Below are 22,238 nucleotides of genomic sequence, written 5' to 3' on the forward strand. Positions count from 1 at the left end.
GTCTGAGGACACGTCTCTGGGCTGAAGGGAAGTGCCTCCACCTTAGGAGACTATATCACCCCTCTGGGGGCAGCCGAAGCCAGTGTCTGACCATCCCCTTGCCTCAAGGTGGGACAGTCCCGTGAGGCCCTTTATGCTTCAGAGTTCCTGTGGGATCAGGCTGAGGCTGGGCTTCATGGGAACCCATGTCTTTTCCCACCTCCATTCCCTGTTCTGTCCTACTTCCTTCACATGCTCCAGCTCAAACAAACTGCACAAGAATTCCTGCTCCTGGTTCTACTTCTAAAGCTAGACCTAAGATGGGAAATAAGCCAACGTTTCCAAAGGAGTGTGCCTAGGATATTCGACGCTTATTAGGAGTGAGCTTGGGGGTTAGTTACATTGCAGCCATTTAATGAGGTAGGAAGACCATATTACTGAGAAAATTTACTGAGAAATTACAGAATGCACAAATGTGGTTTCTGTTTTGGAATATTTATGTATTACATGCATAAGAAAGATGGGAAGGAAATGCACCAAAATGTTTTCAAAGTGAGATTCTCTTTGAGTGATAGGAAAATGGGTGACATTTTTTTCTTTGCATTTTCCCATAATTTCCAAGTAATTTTTTTTCTCTTTACTTTGTCAGATAAAAACTCATGCTATTTTTTTTTTTAAACGTACTCAAAGTAAAAGCATAAGGAAGACTAAATTTGGTGCCAGCCAGTTCAGTCCCTTGGCGAAGGAGATGGGGAGGGGAGGGAGAGCACTGGGGTGGGGCCAGCAGCTGGTTTAGGATGTGAGCTTCCTGCCAGAACGGGAGCACAGGGAAGCAGCAGGGGTGTGTGGAGAAGGGGAGTAGAGAGACAAGGGAAGGAGGTGATGAAGAAAGCACTTAGTCCTCATCAAATGATTGAGGTTATCATTTGCAGGATAAAGGGAAGGGCAGGTGTGGAGAATGCACTGCCCAGCCTCCCTTTGCCCCGCAGTGTGGCCTCCGCGCTCAGGACTGTGCTGAGACTGCTATTCTAGGGGCGTCGTCACCACCCTGTGCCAGGGCAGTGGGCACCATCAGACGCTGCCACCCCCTCTCCAAGATGGCAGGCCAGCCTGCTCCGTGAGACTCTTCTCCCTCAGCTTTGTGCCCTTGCTGGCCTAGCTTTCCTTCCACCTCTCAGATCAAACCTTCTCACCTGCCTTTGCTCCTCCCTAAGGCTGAGACAACACCCTGAGCAGTTTGGGCTCCCTTCCTGGGAAATATGGCATTTAAGTGGGTACCCAGATGGTCAGTAGATTGTTTTCAGGGAGTAAATGGCACACAGGGAGCAAGACAAGTGGAAACACTGGGAACCATGAATCAAGAGAGTGGGATGTTAGTCCTCCCTTTAACTAATGAGCTGGGAGCCTGGGCAGGTCCCTCCATGTCTTTGGGCTGTGACATCCTCATCCATAAAATGTGGACAGCCAAGGATGAGTCCCTTCCTGTGTCTACGTCTACCTTGGTTCATTGGGAAAATTAGTTTAGACTGTGTAGTGAGCCTACGCCATGGTGCAGAGAGAACATCCTCCTTGTCCTACAAAGCTCGACACCCAGCAAGGGGCTTAGGAAGTGTCTCTTAACTCAGAATCTAGAGGACTGTAAGGCCTTTTTTTTCAAAGTGTGGCCTGTGGACCAGTGTCAGCATCACATGGGAGCTTGTTAGAAATGCAAATTCTCAGGCCCCATCACAGATCTACTGAATCAGAATCTGCATTTTAACAAGTTCCCCGGGTGATTAAATTTTGAGAAGTGCCCTTGTAATGATTTGCCATGCACTTTAAGTGAGTGATAGCAGTACTTGCAAGCGGCTTGATAGGGCAGGGAAGGATGATCCTCTTCGTACTGGACCCTCAGAAAAGGGCAGTGTGTTGGGAGGTCAGAAGGTGGAAAATCAGGGACTTTGGGATCAAATGAAGGCAAAGTTAGGTTTTCCTACTGACAAGCTGGGTAACCTTGGACAAGACCCATAAACCCTTTGAGTGTCGGTTTCCCCAACAATAAAGTAGGATGTATACACTCACTGCTTGAAATCCAAGCAACCAGGTGTAACAGGCCATGACATGGGCCCCTCAAGCACCTACCATGCCCTCCTGCTAAGAGGAGTCCTCTTGCTGGGCTGCAGCTCGCCTTCCAGCCACACGTTGGGGACTTTCAGCCCAGGAATCAGGGGAGCCCACTGCTGCAGTTCCAGGGCCTTTGGATGGTGGAGACTCCACCTGGAGGGCTTTGTGGTATGGAACCCCTACCTCCACTTACCAGTGCTCCACTGCTGAGCAGGATCATGAAGATGATAAAGCTCTCAAACCAGCTGTGCTCCACGATGAGGTAGCAGGTCTTGCGCACCTGCCAGCCCATGGTCCATGGAAACTTGGAGCTGTTCACTTTGCAGCAGGGACAGTGGCGAATGCAGCCTGTGGGGAGAGGGGACTGATGGTGAGTGATGTCCCACTGGTAAAGGAGGCGTGTTTTGACTCCAGCCCTGAAGGGAAACCACTCTGCAGGGAAACCCACTTGCCGCTATATTGGAAAAAAAATCTTTCCTGGAATATGAGAGAAGTGGGGTCCCTTTCAGGTGGTCTCTCCATCGTGCCCTTCAGGTGTCCCTCTCCACCACTGGTCTTGCCCACTCTCACCTCCTCCCAAGCATCTTCCTCCCTACAAATGATAGCATAGTCCTTATCCTTATCCCACCCTCTCTGGAGCTTTGACAAGACATGGGGCCTGAGCCTGGGGGTGTCTGAGGGGCTATGCCTTGAGCCTGTGCTGAACTGAGGGTCTCCATGTGGCTGGAATGGGGCCTGGGGGCAGCCCAGCTCAGGGTCACGTGAAAGTGGAAACTCAATTAAGTGTTTGTTTGTTTGTTTAATTATTTAGGCCACACTTACTTTCATAGTATGAACTATATGTTTATTCACTTATTGCACAAATATCTATTGAGAATATAACAGGCTTCACTGTTCTAAACATTGAGGAAAAAGAAGAGTAAGATGCAGGTTCTGCCTTTAAGAGTCACATAGGAGATGCAGGGACACAGATGCATCATGGCCCTCCTCTGGGTCCTTTTATGTACCAAGTCAAGAGTTTATGGTGGTGGCTACCTTTTCCCTTTCAACCTCAAGAGGGCTGGTTTATAACTCAGTGAGGTGTTTTCAAGGGTGATGACGAAGGCACAGCATCTGTTTGCCATGTCTGATGTGGCATGAGATGCAGATCCCACCACTCAGCTACTGCGAGTCTGGCATTTGTGTTTGATGCTGGGCCCTCAAGCTTGGGAGTGAGGAGCAAGGGGCACTGCTTGCCTGTCTCCCCTGGACCCCAGGCCAGAACCCTGGACACAGAGGTGACCAGATGAGTACTTGTTGAGCTGGATTCTGGCCCTAATGAATGTCAAGTGGAGGAGGTCTGTGGCTGCCACTCTACCTTCTGTGAAGCAGTCTTCTGGTTCATCGAGGTCATCCGCCAGCTCAGGGATCTTCCTCAGGATCTCCTCAGGATCCAGGCAGTCCACGGTGCTGCCTTCTGAGGAGCTCATGTCGTCCACTCCCTGCAGGGCAGAAGCCCCGGCAGTGAACCCAGCTCTCTGAGGGGCCCAGTGAATCTGCACACTGTCACCACAGGTCCGACTGGCTCAGAGCTCCGAGATGCAGAGAGAGCCCCTCAGGGCTGGACCCATCACGGCATCCCTTCTGTTTCGGTGCCTTGCCAGCTGAGCCCCAGAAGAGTCATGCTCTCTGAAGAGCCCCAGAGGTTCAGCTGTGTGAGGATTTAAACCTCCAGGCCCCTGATGGAGGGCTGGGGATGGCCCGAGACATGGTAATTACACCCATAAAGACTCTCAGCCTTTACTGGGCTTGAATATTTAATCATGGAGCAATTCTGCAGGGGCCCTGCTGCCCTCCTGGCAGCTTCAGCCCTGTAATGTCTCCAGATGAATTCAATTAGGAGCTGAAGCTGCTCTCATATTAGTAAACCTGATCGCTTGGCTAATGGACCCAAATGGTGGGGTGGGTCCCCATCTGTCACTGTCAGACCCTCTCTGCCTGGCCAGGGTCATGGACAAAATCAAAACAAAAACAAAAACAATCCCCAGTGGTAGTGTACTGAAAACAGCAAGTAGAGAAAACTAGCCAGGGGAGTCCTTCAAATGCTCAGCAGAAACATGTTCTCCATGTGTAGAAGATGGCAACCCTCACCCAACTGGAACCAAGAGGCTGGTGTTCACCCAGAGCCCTCAAATCCCTTCTCATCCCACCCTCTTCTCTCACCCCGCTGGGTCAGCCTTGCCCAGAGGCACACAGCCAGTGGCTGGCACTCCTCAAGCTGATGGGCTTGATTACTTTGGGATGAATTATGTCTTCCTTATCTTTGCTTACCCGGTGCCTGTCACCATCGGCACTCAGTGGCTAGGTGTCAAGTTAAATTCTTGCATTTAATACAGTGCTATTACAGATGCTAAATCTTTAGAGATACCTCTTTCAATGTAGCTTGTTTTCTTTAAAGATTTGTAATGAAACCACCAAGTTTATTTTTACCTCTTATAAGATCTTCTTCCTGCTCAGCCTATGTAAGTCTGTCAGTACAGCACTCAGTACAGATAGCCTCTCCCCGGCACCAGTCTGCTTTGGGCCCGAGAAGACAGTGTGGACAACAGAAAGCGGGGGTGGGAGGTGGGAGATGGTCACAGGGAAGACTTCCTCACCCACAGCAACTCCCACTTTTATCTGCTGTCTCTGAAAGATACTTAACTTTCTCTGTGCACTGTCTTTTGTTTCCTTTTTTCTTGGCTGTCAGTTTCTGGGCACTTATTCCATTTCAGGCAGGAGCTAAACATTTGACAAGCAGCATCTCATGAAGCTTCAAAAGAATTCTACCAAGTAACCATTACCACTCAGCTTCCCAGATGGAGACATGGAGGCGCAGAGGTTGAGGAACAGGTCCTCCATCCCCCAGTCTATGGAACCTCATTCTTCCCGGTGAAATCATGCTAATTAGCCCAGAGGTTTGGAAGGACTTTAAAAATTCCCAAGATGAGACATGAGGCTCTGCGGTTGAGTGTAGTCTGGAATACCCCACGCCCAGCCCTATCCTCCAGTCCCCTCCATCCCACTGGTCATTGTCCGGCAGGCTGTTTAACCTCTCCAGGAAGCTCACATACCTACCTCTGTAAGGCCCTGAGCAGGAGCCTCGTCTTTCCACTTCTCACCTAGGTATAGAGCCAGGTCCTCAGAGGACATTCCAGAACCTGAGCTCCTGGGTGGCAGGTGGTCCTCATATCTCCCAACTTGTTGCAGCTGCTCCTGCTAGTGAGAGAAAGTCCCAACTTGGGTACCTGGGCCCACCCTCAGCTAACCAATTCTAACTTTGAAGAGATGTTGCACATCATCATCTGCCAGAGCCAAGGACCTAACATATGCAACAAACATACATACATACAGCCAGATAGATCTGTGTGTAATGTTTGGCGTCATTACTTACAAGTTGTGTGACATTAGGCAAGTTATTTAACCTCTCTTATTTTCATTTTTCCCATCTGCAAACTTGAGAAGGCAAGATCTACTTCATTTGGTTATTTTGATGACTAAATATGTTCATACTTGTGAAGCACTTCACAAGCAGTGCTTGGCTCCATAGATGTTAGCCATGACCATTATCACTTGTCCAGGGGTCAGAGTAGTAGTGAACTTTGCCCTTTGGAGACCCCAAGAACCCCCAAAGTAATTGAAAATGACTCTCAGTGGAGACAGCGTCACAGAGTTTATGTCCTTTACTCTGGGGATGGTGATGCCCTGCCCTCGGCTGTCACCCAGGCAAAGGCATGTAAAATATGGCAGCTGATAACAGCAGCTGCTGGAACACAAGAGCAGTGACAGCTGCAAGGGACAGAGGCTAGGGGAGAGCTACAGACTCAAAGCACAGCTGTCTGAGGCCACTTAGTGGCCTGGCCCGCAGCGCTGTGTCCCTGGGTCCCACAGGTACCCCTGCCTTCCTACATTGTGGAGATGTGCATGCCCTGAGTTGCTGAGAAGAGGTTAACGAGGGTTGATTTATCAGCTTAAGGTAGAAAGGAACTATGAGAAGCATTTAAAAATATATGTATTACCCGAAAATATGTTCAAATTCTTTGGTGCCAAAGGAACAAGTGTCATTTCCCTGTGACATCCCCTGTCAGGAAAAGCTGGATGAATGAGTCACATAATGATTAGGAATTTTTAGGCTGCTGGTGAAGATGAGACGAGACTTGCTCTTGGACAACATCCTGTTCTTAGAGCAATCTTATTAGCACCTCCTGCACAGAGCCTGGGTTGGGTGGAGCAAATGGGGCAGCTATGTGAAAGACAATTTCAAGCAACTCCAAGTGGCCTGGGGCTCAAGCAGTGCCCCTGCTCCCTGCTTGCCTGGTGAATTCTGACCCTTTCCTTCCAGGCCCTGATTAAATGTCACCTCCTCCAGAAAGCTTGGCATAGCCTGTGCTTCCTTATATGAAGTGGTCTCATGCCAGGCTTGCCTGGGGCTCTTCAAGGCTGTGCCAGCCCTGAGGTTGGAAAACCTCTTTATCAAAATTTCCCTACTGCCCCTTGTCACTCCAGCCCTAAGTCCCCTCCCTGCTTCCTGTGGCTGTCCCGTGGGAGAACTCTCACCTTCCCTTGGGGGATCACTTCCTGCTGGGTGCTCTGAGCATCTTCCTCATCATCATCCTCCATGTCATCGAGGTCAGACTCGCCCTCGGCAATGGGCACAGAGACCCATATGTTAGGATTGGTGATGAAGTCACTGTGGTCATCCCTGGGGCCTCTGGGAGTCAGGAGCCCTCCAGGGCTCCCCGCAGCAGTGTCAGCAGTAATGTGGTTCTCAGCTTTGGAGGTGGAGAGTGGGAGTTTCACCACCAGCTGGGGCTCTGCCTTGGGCCGGGGGAGCAAGAAGGGCCAGTTGAGGAAGCTGCAAAGGGCCTTCTTGGTGCGCCAGCCTAAAACCTGGATCCTCGCCAGGGCCACCTGCAGGTTGTTCACCTCCCCATCTTCCTCTGGAGCTGTGAGGTTGTCGGTGCTGAAGGAGTTCAGCAGCAGGGCAATGAACAGGTTAAGCACCTGGAGAGAAGGCGTGGAAAGGAAGATCACTCAATCAATGAGCTGACCCCCCTCCGTGGCCCACCAGGTCAGCAGCTGAGTGGCAAGACAGCCACACTGGGGCCTCTCCCTGCCCACCCAAGATGCTTTCCTTCTTGGGGGAACAGACATTCTGACAGCAACTGAGAGGAACCTCGGGGATGCCCCAAGCAACTTGCTTCACATGGATAAGGCTTGGCAGCACATTCTCCACCATAGAGGAGGGTCACCCCTGCTGAGCAAAGGGACATTCAGGGACAACAGAGAGAAGCAGGCATGGGCCTGCCCAGGACCACCCTCATTAGCCATATCCTGGGTTCTACTGCCCACTCTGGAATCCTGGGCACATCTCCTCGCTGCTTCCGACTTCGTGTCCTTCCCCCTTAAGCAGGGAGTGGGGACCCCCTACCTGTCAGAGTGGCTGTGAAGAGGAAATGGCACAAGGATGTAAAAGTGCTCGGAGAGGCAAACTTCCTGCCTCAGGGTCAGGGGCCTCTGTGACACTGAAGGGATGGGGAGCTCAGCCTGGAAGAAAGGAGTTTTGTCCAGCCCCCTACTCAGGAGAGCAGGCAAAAGGCACCTTTGGCTCAGGGACCCTGTTGGGAAAGACTTTGAAGAGTCTGGATTTGTTTTTTCATCCTCTCTCTTGGTTTAGCTTTCTCTTATCTGTAAAATTCTTACGGGAAAAGAATTCAAGTTGGTTGACTTCCAGAGCAATAAGAAAGGGGCTCCTGCAAGACATGGAAGTAACCCAAGTGCCCATCAATAGATGACTAGCTTAAGAAGATGTGGTCTATATATACAATGGAATATTACTCAGCCATAAAAAAGAATGAAATACTGCCATTTGCAACAACATGGATGGACCTAGAGAATATAATGCTTAGTGAAATAAGTCAGACAGAGAAAGAAAATTACTATATGATATCACTTATATGTGGAATCTAAAAAATAATACAAATGAATTTATATACAAAACAGAAACAGAATAGACTCACAGACATAGAAAACAAACTTATGGTTACCGAAGGGGAAAGGTAGGGTGGAGGGATAAATTAGGAGTATGGGATTAACAGATACAAACTACTATACATAAAATAGATAAGCAACAAAGATTTACAGTATAGCACATGGAATTATACTCAACATCTTGTAATCATCTATAATGGAAAAAAACCAAATCGCTATTCTGTACATCTGAAACCCAATATAGTCTACCATATTACTCCATCTTCTGATATTCTTCACAAGTTCGAGGCCCATTTCATCACCAAGTGGTGACCTCCTCAGTAGAGGGCAGATATTAGACTTACCTTGCATTCTATTCCAAAAGTAAAGCATCCTCAGAGATAACACGATATTGTAAATCAACTATACCTCAACTAAAAAAAAAAGAAAGGGGTTCCTAAAAATAACACCCTCCCCTCACCCTGGTCAAGGCTGGGAGAGCAAAGGCACCCAGAACTTGAGGGAGTGGAGACAACTGAGGACAAGAAGCCAGACTGGGCCAGAGAAGGGGTGCTGGGGCCAACTGGGAGAAAGGCCTCCAGAGGTGCTCCCCCCAAACCTGAGAGTGGATTTTGTTATTGTCATGGCGTTGTATGTTGTCCATGATCCAGCTCCTCTCCTTCCTCTTGTCCCATTGTGCCTCCCCTCCTGCTCCTAGCTAGAACCTATGTAACTCTACTCCCCCTCCCACAGAAATACCTTCTGAGAACCCTAGAATGGGGAAGGGAAATTTTCCTTCAACAACTTCTTTGGCCCAGAAACTGCACTAGGCAATTTGTGTATGTTGTTCCTGTAATTTAATTCTCCCAGTAAGCCCATAAGTAAGAACTATTTTCTTGATTTTAACGAAATTAAAGCTTGGGAGATTGTCTCTTGTGCTGGGTCACCCAACTTTACTAGAGGTGGAGCTGGGATTCTACATCAGGTCTTTCCTACTCTGTCATATGGGCTTATTCCAGCTGCTTCCCAACAGATAGTTCTTATGTGTCCCACACAGCTTGGAAAAGTGTGAAGACTTTTCAGTCAGGAAGGTACAATGTGGGCAAGACATGTGCAATGTCAAACTTTCTAGGATAACATGGAAGTCTCCTGCATTGCCCATGCACTCACCACCAGGTTGCCCAGCACCATAACCGTCAAGAAAAGGATGAGGCAGATGGACTTCTGGCCGACTTCCATGCAAGCCCACATGTTCTCAATCCACTCTCCACAGAGGATCCGGAAGACGATGAGGAAGGAGTGGAAGAAGTCGTGCATGTGCCAGCGTGGCCATTCTTCATTGGGTGCTGAGATTTTGCGCCGGTTGTCACGGAAGTTGTCCCCAAGGAGCTGCTTGCCAATCAGAGCAAAGACGAAGACAATGATGGCCAAGATGAAGGTGAGGTTCCCCAGAGCCCCCACCGAGTTGCCGATGATCTTGATGAGCATGTTTAAGGTCGGCCATGACTTGGCCAGCTTGAAGACCCGCAGCTGCAGAGAAACAGAGACTGTGTCAGGTCCTGGTGGCTGCTTCCATCACCGTTCATCTCAAGTCTTGGCCAGAAACAAAAAAAGCACAAGGTAGCTCATTCCATTAACATGGGTTGATCCCGGGAAGCTGCTTTCAAAGACCTTTCTTCGTATGTCACCAGTTACTCAAAAATATGACCAACCCTCTATGGTCCCTATGTACTACTAATGTGCTCCACTGACTGTGGCAAAGTCAGGGGTCTCATATTGGGGTGTTGGTCATGTGACATGTACTCTCTTCTATAGCCACAAGCCTCCTGAATGTAGATCTATTCTGTGCAGTGGAATGGGGTATGATGGAGCTCATAAATGTGTGAGAAGAGCCCACCTTTGACCTGAAGAGAGGCTAGCTTCCTGCAGGTAGGGCACAACCCACTGCATTTGAGAGGTATTGACTACCCATCATCTTGGGGCACTTCTCATCCTGAGGCCTTGGACAACATCTTTTACCCCCACCATCTCTGAAATGGCAAGTATCTGTGATTTCATGAACCTGGGATTCATATGCTTATTTAGTTGACCAACCAAACTACCTACTTTGTTGGACACCAGCCACGCACATACATAGCACTGTACTAGCCTGTGAGGTATATGGAGAGAAGTCTGTGGACTCCTGTCCTCATGGAACTAACGGTTTAGTTGCAGAGATAAGGCAAAGACCCAGAAAGTCTTCACTGTCAACCCAAATGTGCTAAGTCCCACAGGAGTACAAAAGCACCATGCATAAAGATGTCTAAACATTTAAAAAATACATTTGTGTGGTTCTCTAATTTGTTAGAAAGAAATATGTGAGCTCAGCTGTCATGGGATATTTATGGAGCCCTTACTAAGAGCCAGGCTCTGGCCACGGAGCTGGGATGCTGTGCTGGACACAGTAGCAGCAGTTTTATCACCCAACACAGCAATAAGTCCCAAGGTTTAATCCTCTCATGCAGGAAGCTCCATAAGTATTTTTCTTTGTGATGGGGGTGGTCTATATCCACCTTAGATCTAATCTGGAACTTATTTTCATGAGGATGCTTTACTTTTGGAATAGAATGCGAGGTAAGTCTAATATCTGACCTCTACTGAGGAGGTCACCACTTGGTGATGAAATGGGCCTCGAACTTGTGAAGAATATCAGAAGATGGAGTAATATGGTAGACTATATTGGGTCCCCCTTGGGTTCCCCTTTCCATCAAAAAGTTACTAAAAATGCTAGATAATAAAATCTTAAGTGCATTAATGATCTGTCAATAAAGTAAGTAATTCTTTAGCCAAAAATTAAATAACTATGGGAATTCAGAGATATAAACAGATTGCTGAAGTCAGCTTTTCTCTGAAGACATTTGCAAAACTGATGAATCTGAGCATAAGTTTTAATGGTCTCATGAGGCACAGCAAGCAGGAAACACATCCCAGGGCTGCCTAAGGTAGACAGTATAACAGGAATTTCTCGCACCATTAAGGCAAGATACCATAAGAAATATCTCTCAAGACAAGGGCATGGGACTTCCCTGGTGGTGCAGTGGTTAAGACTCTGTGCTCCCAATGCAGGGGGCCTGGGTTCGATCCCTGGTCAGGAAACCAAATCCCACATGCATGCCACAACCAAGGAGCCAGCGAGCAGCAACTAAGGAGCCCTCCTGCTGGCACAACCAAATTCAAAAGAAAAAAAAGACAAGGGCAAATTGAATGGCAAATTTTAGATAAAACTGAGAGAGGTTACTGACAGAAGGCACTCACTGAAAGAGATTCTAAATGATGTACTTCAGGCGGAAAGAAAGTGATCCCAGAAGGAACGTATTATGAGCAAGAATGGATAAACAGCAAGGAAGTGCTAAGTATGAGAGTGAATCTAAACAAACATTGAATGGACACAACAGTAAAGTTTCACGGGGTAGGGCAGAGACTGGCTATATGGTCACCATTCACTTTTACTCCTCTCAGACACAAAGGAAGACTGTTTTCCCACTTTACTTGCAAATAGTTGAGGTCATATTATTGGGTTCTGGCTGATGAAATGGAGATGGAGACAGAAGTAATGTACAGTACTTTCAGGCAGAGCCATAAAACATCATGCACTTTCTCTTCCCCTCCCATGGCCACCATGGAGGCCACCCATTGAAGATGGTGGTGACATCACACCATCCTGAGTCACTGAGTCACTACTTGGAGCAGACAAACCAGGAGAGTTTCCTAACCAGCACTGAATATGCTGTAAACATAAACCTCTATTATGTTAACTCACAGATTTAGAGATTGTCATTACAACTAGTTGTACTTCTCTTGAGTAATGTAGAAATTGGTACATTGCAGAGAGCCATTTCAACACATCGGATATGTGGCACTGGCTTAGCGATCACGTGGTATACAACAAGAAAACTGATAGAAGAATCCTTGCAAAGTGTTGATCTGTGTTGCAGGGGGAAAATGATTGTCTGCAATAATTCTGGGGCAGATCATGAGCCAGTAGCGCTAGGCAAAGGGTCTGTAAAAAGAACCTTAGGTATCATGTGTCAGTCGTAGTTGGTTACGTTTGTCAAGACATTACAAGAAAGAGATGAGTTCAGGGAATATTTGGTTGATTGATAAGAAATAAAAGGAAATAGAAACCAGAAGTTTAATGTATAACTGAGTCACTTTGCTGTACAGCAGAAATTAACACAACATTCCAAATCAACTATACTTAAATAAAATAAAATAATCCAGAAGTTTAGAGTCTTGAAGGTTTAGGGAAGTACATTGCTTTAGATCTCAAAGACTGAGCAATGGGATTACGTCTTTATGTGTTCAAGACCAGCTAAATTTTTCAGTGAAATGAAGCACATCTTAGCAAAGATGCTATTAATGGTGTAGCCACCATTTGAGGCAGAGAGAGGCAGGGGGACAAGAGAGCAAAGAAACAAAGTGGAACTGAGAACTTTGTCAAAGAAAGCACTCTGGATGTATAACACACACAGAGGTCTGAAACCATCTAAGTTTTGAAGGAATTGTATTGCAAAAGAAACCATGAGCCCTGACTAAAAAAGCTTTTGACTGTGTAAACTTTGCCATCTTTCCACAAGCAGGAGGCAAGATTTGAGGTTGTACAGGCCTTCAGATATGGCACAGTCACTTCTAGAAGGAGTCCCACCTAGAGCTGACTGGCTTGCATCAGACTATGACATGAGTGAGGAAAAAACCTGTATTGGGCTAAGCTACTGAATCTTCAGTAGTGTATGTATAAATCTGGAATTATTTATCATCAATTAAGTCATAGAGCTTTTTAAAAAGATAAAAAGATAAAATTAAAATAATTAACACGATAGTAAGTTGGGAAGGGGTAACTGGAATAAAAAGTTGTCTTGAAAAGTAAAGATTTTAGCTAACTTTTGACTTTAAGTTAAAAATACATGCTGTCATTTCTAAGGTAACCACTCAAAGAATAAAAACAGAGTATTTAGTTTCCAAACCAATAAAGGAGGAAAATGGAACAAGGAAAAACAAACAGTTCAAAATAAATCAAGAAGAGAGAGAACAAAAATGCTAGAACAGAGGAAACAAATAGAAAACCGAGAATATAATGATAGATACACATCCAAATATATCAGTATTCATAATAAAATAAGTAGATTAAATGCTTTAGTTAGAAGACAAAGAGTGGATTGAATAAGAATCCAAAATCTGACTGCATACTATTTACAGTAGACATATAACAACCTTAAAGATATGCAAAGGCTGGAAGTAAAAGGATAGATAAAGATATATCAGGCAAATTCCAAACTAAAAGAAAACAGAGTTGTTTAATTACCATCAGGCAAAAGAGATTTTTAAGGCAAAAAGCATTTCTAGGGATAAACAAGGTCAATTCTCACTGATAAAAGTTTTGCTCCACTGGGAAGATATTAATAACTTAAAATATGTATGCATTTAATAACAGAGCCTCCAGATAGAACCATAAAGAAAAACATCATGCCGTAATCATGGTGAAAGATATTTTTACACACTACCATCTCAGTAATTGCTAAAACAAGCAGACAAAAATAAGCAGGGATATAGAATATCTGGACTACACAATGAACTTTCTCTACCCAATGGATATATATGCAGAGTATTGCACCCTACAACTGCAGAAGATGCATTCTTTTCAAGTGCATAAGGAACATTTTCACTATGCTGAGCCAAAATGAGATTATTAATAAATTTCAAAGCATTAAAATCATACAGTGTATATTTTCTGAGTATAATACAATTAAGCTAGAACTCAACGGCATAAAGATAACTAGAAATATCACATACATTTCAAAATAAAGAACCATGCTTCTAATTAGCCTTTGAGTCAAAGGATAAATCAAATTTGAAATAAGGAAATATTTAGAACCAAACAATAAGGACAATTCTGGGCCTTCCCTGGTGGCACAGTGGTTAAGCATCCGCCTACCAATGCCGGGGACACGGGCTCGAGTCCTGGTCCAGGAGGATCCCACATGCCGTGGAGTAACTAAGCCCGTGTGCCACAACTACCGAGCCGGTGCTCTAGAGCCCACGAGCCACAACTACTGAGCTCACACACCTAGAGCCCGTGCTCCACAAGAGAAGCCACCACAATGAGAAGCCCGTGCACCACGACGAAGAGTAGCCCCCACTTGCCGCAACTAGAGAAAGCCTGCGCATAGCAACAGACCCAATTCAGCCAAAAATAAATAAATAAATTTATTTAAAAATAAATAAATAAAATAAGGAAAAATCTACATATTAAAGCAGTTCTTAGAAGGAAGTTGAAGTCTTCAATGAATATATTGGAAAAGGAAATAGGCTGAAAATTCCGTCCTAAGAAGTTAGTAAAGAATAAAATATGTGGAACGGAAGCTGCAATTAAGATGCAGGATTAATTGAAATAGAAAACATCAATGAAGTAGAGAGGATCAACAAGCTAATAGATGGTTCTTTGAAAAGACATTAAATTGATGATCTTTGGCGAGACTAATAAAAATAGATAAAAGAAAGCACAAATCACTATTTTTAAAGAAAGAAAAGGATAACATAAGTACATGTGATATGGAGCATTAAAATGTAACAACATAGCATATACAACTTAATGTCAATAAAATTAAAAATTTAGATAAGGAGGAAATTTTTTTAGAAAAATATAACTTACCAAAACCAATTTGAGAAATTGAAAATCTGAGTAGTTTCACAGCCATTAAGAAAATTAAATCAGTAATGAAAAATCTTGACTTACAGATGGCTTAATTAGTGAATTCTACCAAACTTACAAGAAACAATAATTCCAGTCTTACCCAAAGATTGGGTGTAGAAGAATAGGAATATTCCTCACTTCTTTTTACAGAGATTAGCATAACCTTGATGCCTAGATACTAAAACCTAGCAAGGACAATGCAAGTAAGGAAAATTACAGGCCAAATATTACTGATCAATATGGAGGCAAAAATTATTAAAAATTATTAGCAAACTGAATCTTCCAATGTATAAAAAATGTATCATGATCAAGTTGGATTTATCCCAGGAATGCAAAGTTTATTTAACATTAGAAAATCAATTAGCATAATTCACCGCTTTAACAGATTAGAGAAAATCATGTGATTATCTTAATCATGCAGAACAATTGTCTGATAAAATTAAACATCCATTTATGATTAATATTCTTAACAAAAGAGAACTTCCTAAACTGATAAATTAGTTTTAAAAAACATCTTCTTAAAAATCCTGCCACAAATATCAGACTTGCTGAAATACTGAAAACATTTTCTTTGAGATCAGGAAAACAGCAAAAATGTGTGCTATTAACATATCTTTTCTACAGTGGACTGGATGTCCTAACCAGCACAGAAATGTAATAAAAAGAACCAAATTGTATAAGGATTAGAAAAGAAGCAACAAAACTCATCATTTGCAAATGATATGATTCTGTTAACAAATTTAAAAGATTGCATAGATAAATCATGAGAATTAATAACAGAGCTATCTGGATCCAAAAATATTACATAGCAAAGTGCTAGCAAAAAAAATAATAATAATAACCCAAACCCCAGAAAAGAACATTTAAAAAGAGGTTTCATTTGAACTAGCGTAATGAACTAGGGAAGATCTAGGAATAAATCTAGCAAAAGATATGCAGGAAGTCCCTTATGGAGAAATTATAAAACTATTGAAAGACTGAAATAAATAGATTGTGTGCCATTTTGTGGATCAGAAGACTACATACATAAAGGTTATATTTCTTCCCAAACTGATCTATAAATTACTGCAGTCCTAATAGAAAAAAAAAAACCCAAACCCAACAATTTTGTGTGTATGTGGGTATGTAACTTGGCAAGTTGATTCTAAAATGAAGTGCAGGGGCCACAATATTCTTGAAGAAATAAAACAAGGTGGGTGACTTGCCTTACAGACACAGACATCAGGGGGACATCTCTTTTGTTAAGAATAAGGGAACCCATTCTGCAGAAGGAGTCCTGGAGCTGAGTTGGGAGAAGAGCCAGGACGGGAGGCTAGTAGGAGGCTCCCCTGCAACAGCAGGCGGACCCTCAACCACTGCGCCACCAGGGAAGCCCAGGGGGCAGTTTTTGAGTTGGGTGAGACATTGGGGCTGTGATTTGGGGACCAAGGGAATCAGAGGATGATCAGAGCTGGGACTCTGGAGTCAAGCAACCTGGCTTTGAAGTGCAGGTCTGAGGCTCACTCAGCAGCAGGGAGACTTTGGGCCACCATTTAACCACTCTGTCTCAGTTTCCCTCATCTATCTGTGGGGATAGTAAAAGCAACTCTCTCAGGGTGATGTAAGCATAAAATGAGATATGTTATGTCAAGGGTTTAGCTCTGTGCTTCATGGATTGTCAGAACTCAAGAAACAGTGGTTGTTATGATTATCATTTACTGTTACTTGGTAAGAGAACAAGAGGGTGCTAGGAAGTCTCCTCTTAGTGCAGATGAGGGGACCCAGGCCCAGAGAGGAAAGGGCACACCCCCACTTTGAGTAAGTGCATAGCACCACATCTCTGGCTCCCAGGAGCCATGCCCTGCCTCCTCCCACAGGGAACGAAGAGGAAGAGGGAGCTGGCTGGTGGGGTCCCCAAAGGACAGAGTCCATTTCCAGTGGGGAGCCTCCTTGGATGTCCTCGTGGAGGTTCCCCAAGTTGCCAAGAGAGTACATTACCAGGCGGAAGGTCCGCAGCACCGTCAGGCTTCCCTTCCTGACCGCACCCAGCTCTATCAGGCTCACTGTGACGATGATGCAGTCAAAGATGTTCCACTTCTTCTGGAAGTAATAGTAGGGATCGAATGCTATGATTTTGAAGACCATTTCAGCAGTAAAAAACACGGTAAAGACCTGCGGACAGAAACAGATCCATCTCAGCAGGGTCTGTGGGGTCGGGGTACAATGACAAATAGAGCAGGGGGAAAATGTGTTTATAAAGTGGCAAATCCCTTTACCTCGTTTTTATTCTGTTTCTATATTATCTGCAGGCTCCTGATGGATTGGGGATGGGAACACTCAGTGTGGCAGCAGAGAGAAATCTCTGGACCAGTGCTCAGGGAATACATGTTAGTGTTTCCATGCTTCAGTGTTTCCGTTTGAATGGTGTTGGACACGGAGTAAGTGGGTAATCATTAGGATAATAATTATTATATAATTATGTAAATGAGAAGTCAGTCTGGTTCAGTAGTTTAAAAGCAGGGATCATGGGGCAACACAGACCCAGAGAAAAATGTCAACTCAACCATTCCTAGCTTGTATAAGCTTGGACAAGGAGTGCATCCTCTCTACCTCAATTTCCTCATCTGTATAATGGGCTTTAAGTGAGATAATGCATACACAATTCTTAGCAAAGGTCCTGGCAGACAGTACTTCATTAACCAATAATAGCTATTAGTAAGAACAATAATAATACATTGTCTCTAAGATTCTTTCAGCTCTGAGTATCTTTAATGGTCTTAAACAGGATAGAATTCTGGCATTGAGAGAAGTCAGGGCCAGTCTTGGGTCACACAACAACCAGCAGGGAAGGGTGACAGGTAAGGAAGAAACCAAAGACCAGAGCCAGGTGTTTTTCTCTCATTTGTTCTCATCAGAGCTTCTCGCCAGCCTGGGAAACAGAGGTAGTTACATCCCTTTTACAGAGAAGGAAGTGGCTAAGAGTTTAAGGGACTTGACTGATGCCACAAGACGGCAACTGTGAGATGCAAAGAGCATCTACTGAGTGCCCTTTGTAGGCAAGTCAGCATGGTGTGGGGGTGGGGCGGTGAGGTCCTGTGCCCTAGAGAGACCTGGGTCACCTCTGGCTCCACCTTCCCCACCTGTGCTACCTTGGGCAGGACACTGAACCTCTCTGAGTCTTAAGGCTCTCTTTTGTGCTGCGAGGGTGGTGATAACCTCATGGTGCGTTGTGATGCTGAGATAACACTTATAAAGCACCTGACTCATCAAAAGCACCACACAGTGCCTGCCTTTCTTTCTTTTTAAAAAATGGCACTGGGCTCTGTCACAGTGGTAAAGGCCTTTGGTCTTTCTTGCCTCAACTTCTCCAACTGTAAAACAAGGTGCGGGCTCACAGGTCTCTTCCATTGGACCCTTTGGGATCTATGACGACTTCTTGGCCATAAGCTCTCCCTTCTCTTTCCATTTCCCCTTTTCATATCAACTTTACATAGAATGTGTCCTCTTAGCCTAGGTGCTGCTGAAACGTAAGGCATGCTAGCTCCACAGTATCCCAGAACCTACTGGCATCATTTTCACATCCCTGGATTCTGGGAAAGGGGGAGATTTCTAGAGAAGAGCAGTCACATTTCCTCTGGGACCCCTCCTTCCACCTAAGTCTGAAGCCTACAAGGAGTTAGAAGAGCTGTATGGTCCTGGTGGACCTAGTAAGCCACCTACAGTGGAGTGGACAGTGGTGTGGACATGGAGGCAGGACCCTGACCTTCACAGCTTCTGCTTTTCTTGTGTGCATGTGCACACACACACACACACACGCATGTGCACACACACACACACACACACACACACTCTAGCAGGTCCTGTGATGGGGTTTAGCACCCAGGAGTTGAGAGGTGTGAGCTTCAGAGCCAGTTGGCCTGGGTTCAAATCTCGATGTTGTCACTTACTCACCTCTAGGACCCTGGGCAAATTAGTTAACCTCCCGTGCCTCCGTTTTTCCATCTGTGAAAGGGGATAATAATAGTACCTACCATATCAGGGTTTTGTGACAATACCATGAGATAACCCATGAGAAGCATATCTGGTCTTGAGTAGGTGATCAAATAAAGTTGGCTATCGTCACTGTTCCTGTGGGGCATAGGCTGAGGACAGTTCTCCTCTGAGTCTGACACTTTACTCAGCATGTAGGGAAATCCAGTATGGACTCTGTCTTGTTCAAAAAAATTATACTACAAAGTTATAGAGGAAAATTTAAAGGAAAGTCCTGTCTGAACCAGATTTTTTAAAAAGTTCTGACTCCCTGACACTTTTGTGATAACAGCAAGCATGATCCCAGGTTCCCTCTCTCTCATTATCTTCCCCTCCCTCCCTCACCCTTCTGCACTTAAATGACAGCATTGAAAAACCATAGACATTGTGTTTTGCAGTCACAAAAGCAATAAAATTGGAAGGAAATTTGCAAGTCCATAGGTTGTCTTTAGATGGGAAAGTGGCATTTATCATCATTTCGAGGTAGTGGCAGCTGCAATGCTGAGAATTCAGGTGGCTGTCCTAAGCTCCGTAAAGGCGGGGCTAGCTGCCCCTAGGTCAGGGCTCTCTCTCTCTACTTCCCTGTGCTCGTTCATCCCAAAGCAATTCCCAGCCTCTCAGCCTGGTCCTCCAGACTTGACTTCCTGCACTCAGTGTCTACACATCTCCCACACTGCTCTCTGTCAGCAAGATCAACACTCCAGTGAATGAGGGCATGCTGCTACCCCACCCAGAGCCCCACAGCTCTGACAGCACAGGCAGTGGCTGCCAGGGCACTCACAATGTTGCCAATCTGGAGCATGGCTTCGAAAGTGGGACTCATGCCGTAGTGCTCCATGGCCATGAAGATGGTGTTCACCACAATGCACAGGGTGATTGTGAGCTCTGCAAAGGGGTCCGTCACAATCGCGAAGAGAAGGGTCTTAAGCTTCACCCACATGTGGCAGCAATCCCAGATCAGATATTTCTGAGCCAAGCTGGTCAAGCAGGGTGGGCACATCTGTTTAGACTCCTCGAGTTCTGCATCACAGGTGTGGTCAATGACAGCTGTCAGCCGGGCATGGACTCAGACCCCCACCCCATGGCCAGCCTCTAGACCTTGTCATTACTTATAACTACCACCTCCCATCTCCACTTCAGCCCTCACCCTTTTCCTCCTTTTGGAGCCCCTGTAGTCTAGCAACTGCAACCCAACCTCTGTCCCCATTCAGTCCTCCAAACCATGGACCGTACACTTTTTAACCATCCATCGCATAGGTCATGTCTTTGCTTCTCAACTTACCCAGCTTACATTTCATGTCCACCCCCTTGATACTCCCTTGCAGACACCTCAGTTCCCTTGCCCTCTCCCCCCTCCATTGTACTTGCCTGGCACAACCCCAACTCTGAATAAACCCAACATGGAGATGACTCTGTACCTGCACCCAACCAACTGAACCTGGTTGGAAAAAACCCACAACCACGCTGACTGGTCCCAGCTTGTCACTGCCCAGAAATCCTGCCATGTTTCTCCATTTCACTTCTTCAATCTTCCAGACCAGCATTTCTCTCTACCTTCCCTCTCCTCCAACCTCTCCCTCCTCCTCCACCTCTCTAATCCTCACTCTCTGCTGATGAGTAATTATTAAATAGTTATCCATGAGCAAAAATAACAAACAATACTGTTGTTACTAGAATAGGTACACATTTCTCAAAACACAAACTCAGTTATGCAAGAAATGTAGCTTACGGGGTTTTTTCTCCCGTAACTGAATTAAATTTATACTTCAAGTCTCCAACCAGGGGACTTTGTTTTGGTTAATTCAACGTCTGCTACTACTTCATTATCTGAAGTTGTGTCTGAGTTCTGGGGAGCTGAAGGTTGGTGGAGGGTTGAGCTGGTCCTAAGTCATTGCCAAGTGTATTTCACTTGAGTCATCAATGTTCCCATCTGGTCATTGGTGGTGGGAGAGCCATGGAGATGGCTGTTGCATCTTTGCCTCTCACTCATCTCCTCTGCAGCCTTCAGTGGGAACAAGGTGATCATCCAGATACTCTCCTGTCATGCTGGGGCCAAAGGGCACCCTTTGAGGCTGCCTCAGTTCTTCTCTACCCAGGTACATTACTGGCCCATTCTACCCTACAGTTTCTGTGTCATGCTAGGCATGAGGGTCTCTGTCTAAGACTTGCCGCCTCCGGCTTCACCTAGAAAGTAAGGTACAGATTGGCTCTGTTTTCAAATCCCTCAAATATTTTGTTGTTGTTGTTGTCTGTTGTCCACCATGCCCTCCCCTGCAGTTAGAATTCAGCCCAGGGCTGGGAGGAGAGCACACAGGGCCCCTTCTCAGGGACACACCATCCATACTCCTTTCTCCATCCTCCAGCTCAGGATATTTTAAATTTGTCCAAAGGAGATGAATAACTGGATATAACTAAGGCCATGTTTTCCATGCCCTGAGGCAAAAGAAAGCCTGGATAAGAAGACAGGTCTTATACTCAGGGTGAGAAGGATATAGCCGTGCTCTTTGGTACTTGAGTGCCAGGTGTCCATTCTCTTCCTCCACCCTGTGGCTTGGTGTAAGCAGTTAGAATTTAGTTCCATCCCTGGGGAGGCTGAGTGGATTCCCACCTGATTGATGGAACCCTGAATTGACAAGGATTTAGTTAAACTGAAGGATTAATTTACTTAAGTTGCCTTCTAATGTTCAGCATGAGCTTGAGACAGAAAGTAAGTTATAACCATAAAAGTCACTGCCATGAAACACATGGGAACAATTATTCCATGTTTGAAAATTAAAGACTGTTAAATTTCTTGCATACCTGAGTGGTAGCTTGAAATTCTCTGTGCCTGCTGGATCACTTTTTAAAATCTAGTTTTGTGAATACATATGAAACAGATGTTAATTTGAACAAGAAATGAACTAGAGCATTTCATTCATTGGATTCTATCATTTTTGAAAATTTATCCACATTTTAAAAACCACACTGATAAAGGGTAATGGGGACAAAGGCATAAAAATGAGGAGTATCCCAGGACACAGAGATGGGTGCCCTTTGACACAGGTTTGGGGCATCGCATCTCTGCTCATATGGGGACTCCTCATGGCACAGTGAATGGAAGTTCCAATGAGCAATACTTACCCTCGAGGACAGAGGTCATGGTACTGACAACACTCATTGCCCTTTGGGCTCGGAAAGGTTTGTTCAAGTATTCTGCTGTCAAGTAAGTCTTCTGTCCTGCGTCAGATGCCTGCTGGGACACAAACAGGGTCAAGACATTCCCCTAAAGTCTTCAATGGCAAAAACAGATCACTCAGCCTCTTATTGGCCTGTCTCGGGTGGTTGCAAGCTGCCCAGTGAAGCTACGGTCCTCTGCAGTCATGCTTGGAGTAAAGGGGCTACTCCATGAACTTGGGGTAAGAGCTCAGATGTGAGGAACAGTGTGACACGG

General features: G+C 45.3%; 1 protein-coding gene across 1 annotated transcript in view; it reads right to left on the reverse strand.

Moving 5' to 3' along the window:
* Positions 1 to 22,238, reverse strand: part of SCN10A (sodium voltage-gated channel alpha subunit 10) — a 90,450-nt gene that overhangs the window by 18,460 nt on the left and 49,752 nt on the right. The window contains exons 14-21 of the mRNA XM_059077131.2: positions 21,929 to 22,037; positions 19,590 to 19,828; positions 16,778 to 16,951; positions 9,241 to 9,600; positions 6,658 to 7,104; positions 5,179 to 5,319; positions 3,440 to 3,563; positions 2,276 to 2,430 (exon numbers count right to left, since the gene is read on the reverse strand). Of these exons, the coding sequence (XP_058933114.1) occupies positions 2,276 to 2,430; positions 3,440 to 3,563; positions 5,179 to 5,319; positions 6,658 to 7,104; positions 9,241 to 9,600; positions 16,778 to 16,951; positions 19,590 to 19,828; positions 21,929 to 22,037 (1,749 nt within the window). The remainder of the gene's footprint in view (positions 1 to 2,275; positions 2,431 to 3,439; positions 3,564 to 5,178; positions 5,320 to 6,657; positions 7,105 to 9,240; positions 9,601 to 16,777; positions 16,952 to 19,589; positions 19,829 to 21,928; positions 22,038 to 22,238) is intronic.

Source organism: Kogia breviceps, chromosome 10 (assembly GCF_026419965.1).
Source record: "Kogia breviceps isolate mKogBre1 chromosome 10, mKogBre1 haplotype 1, whole genome shotgun sequence".
NCBI lineage: Eukaryota > Metazoa > Chordata > Mammalia > Artiodactyla > Physeteridae > Kogia > Kogia breviceps.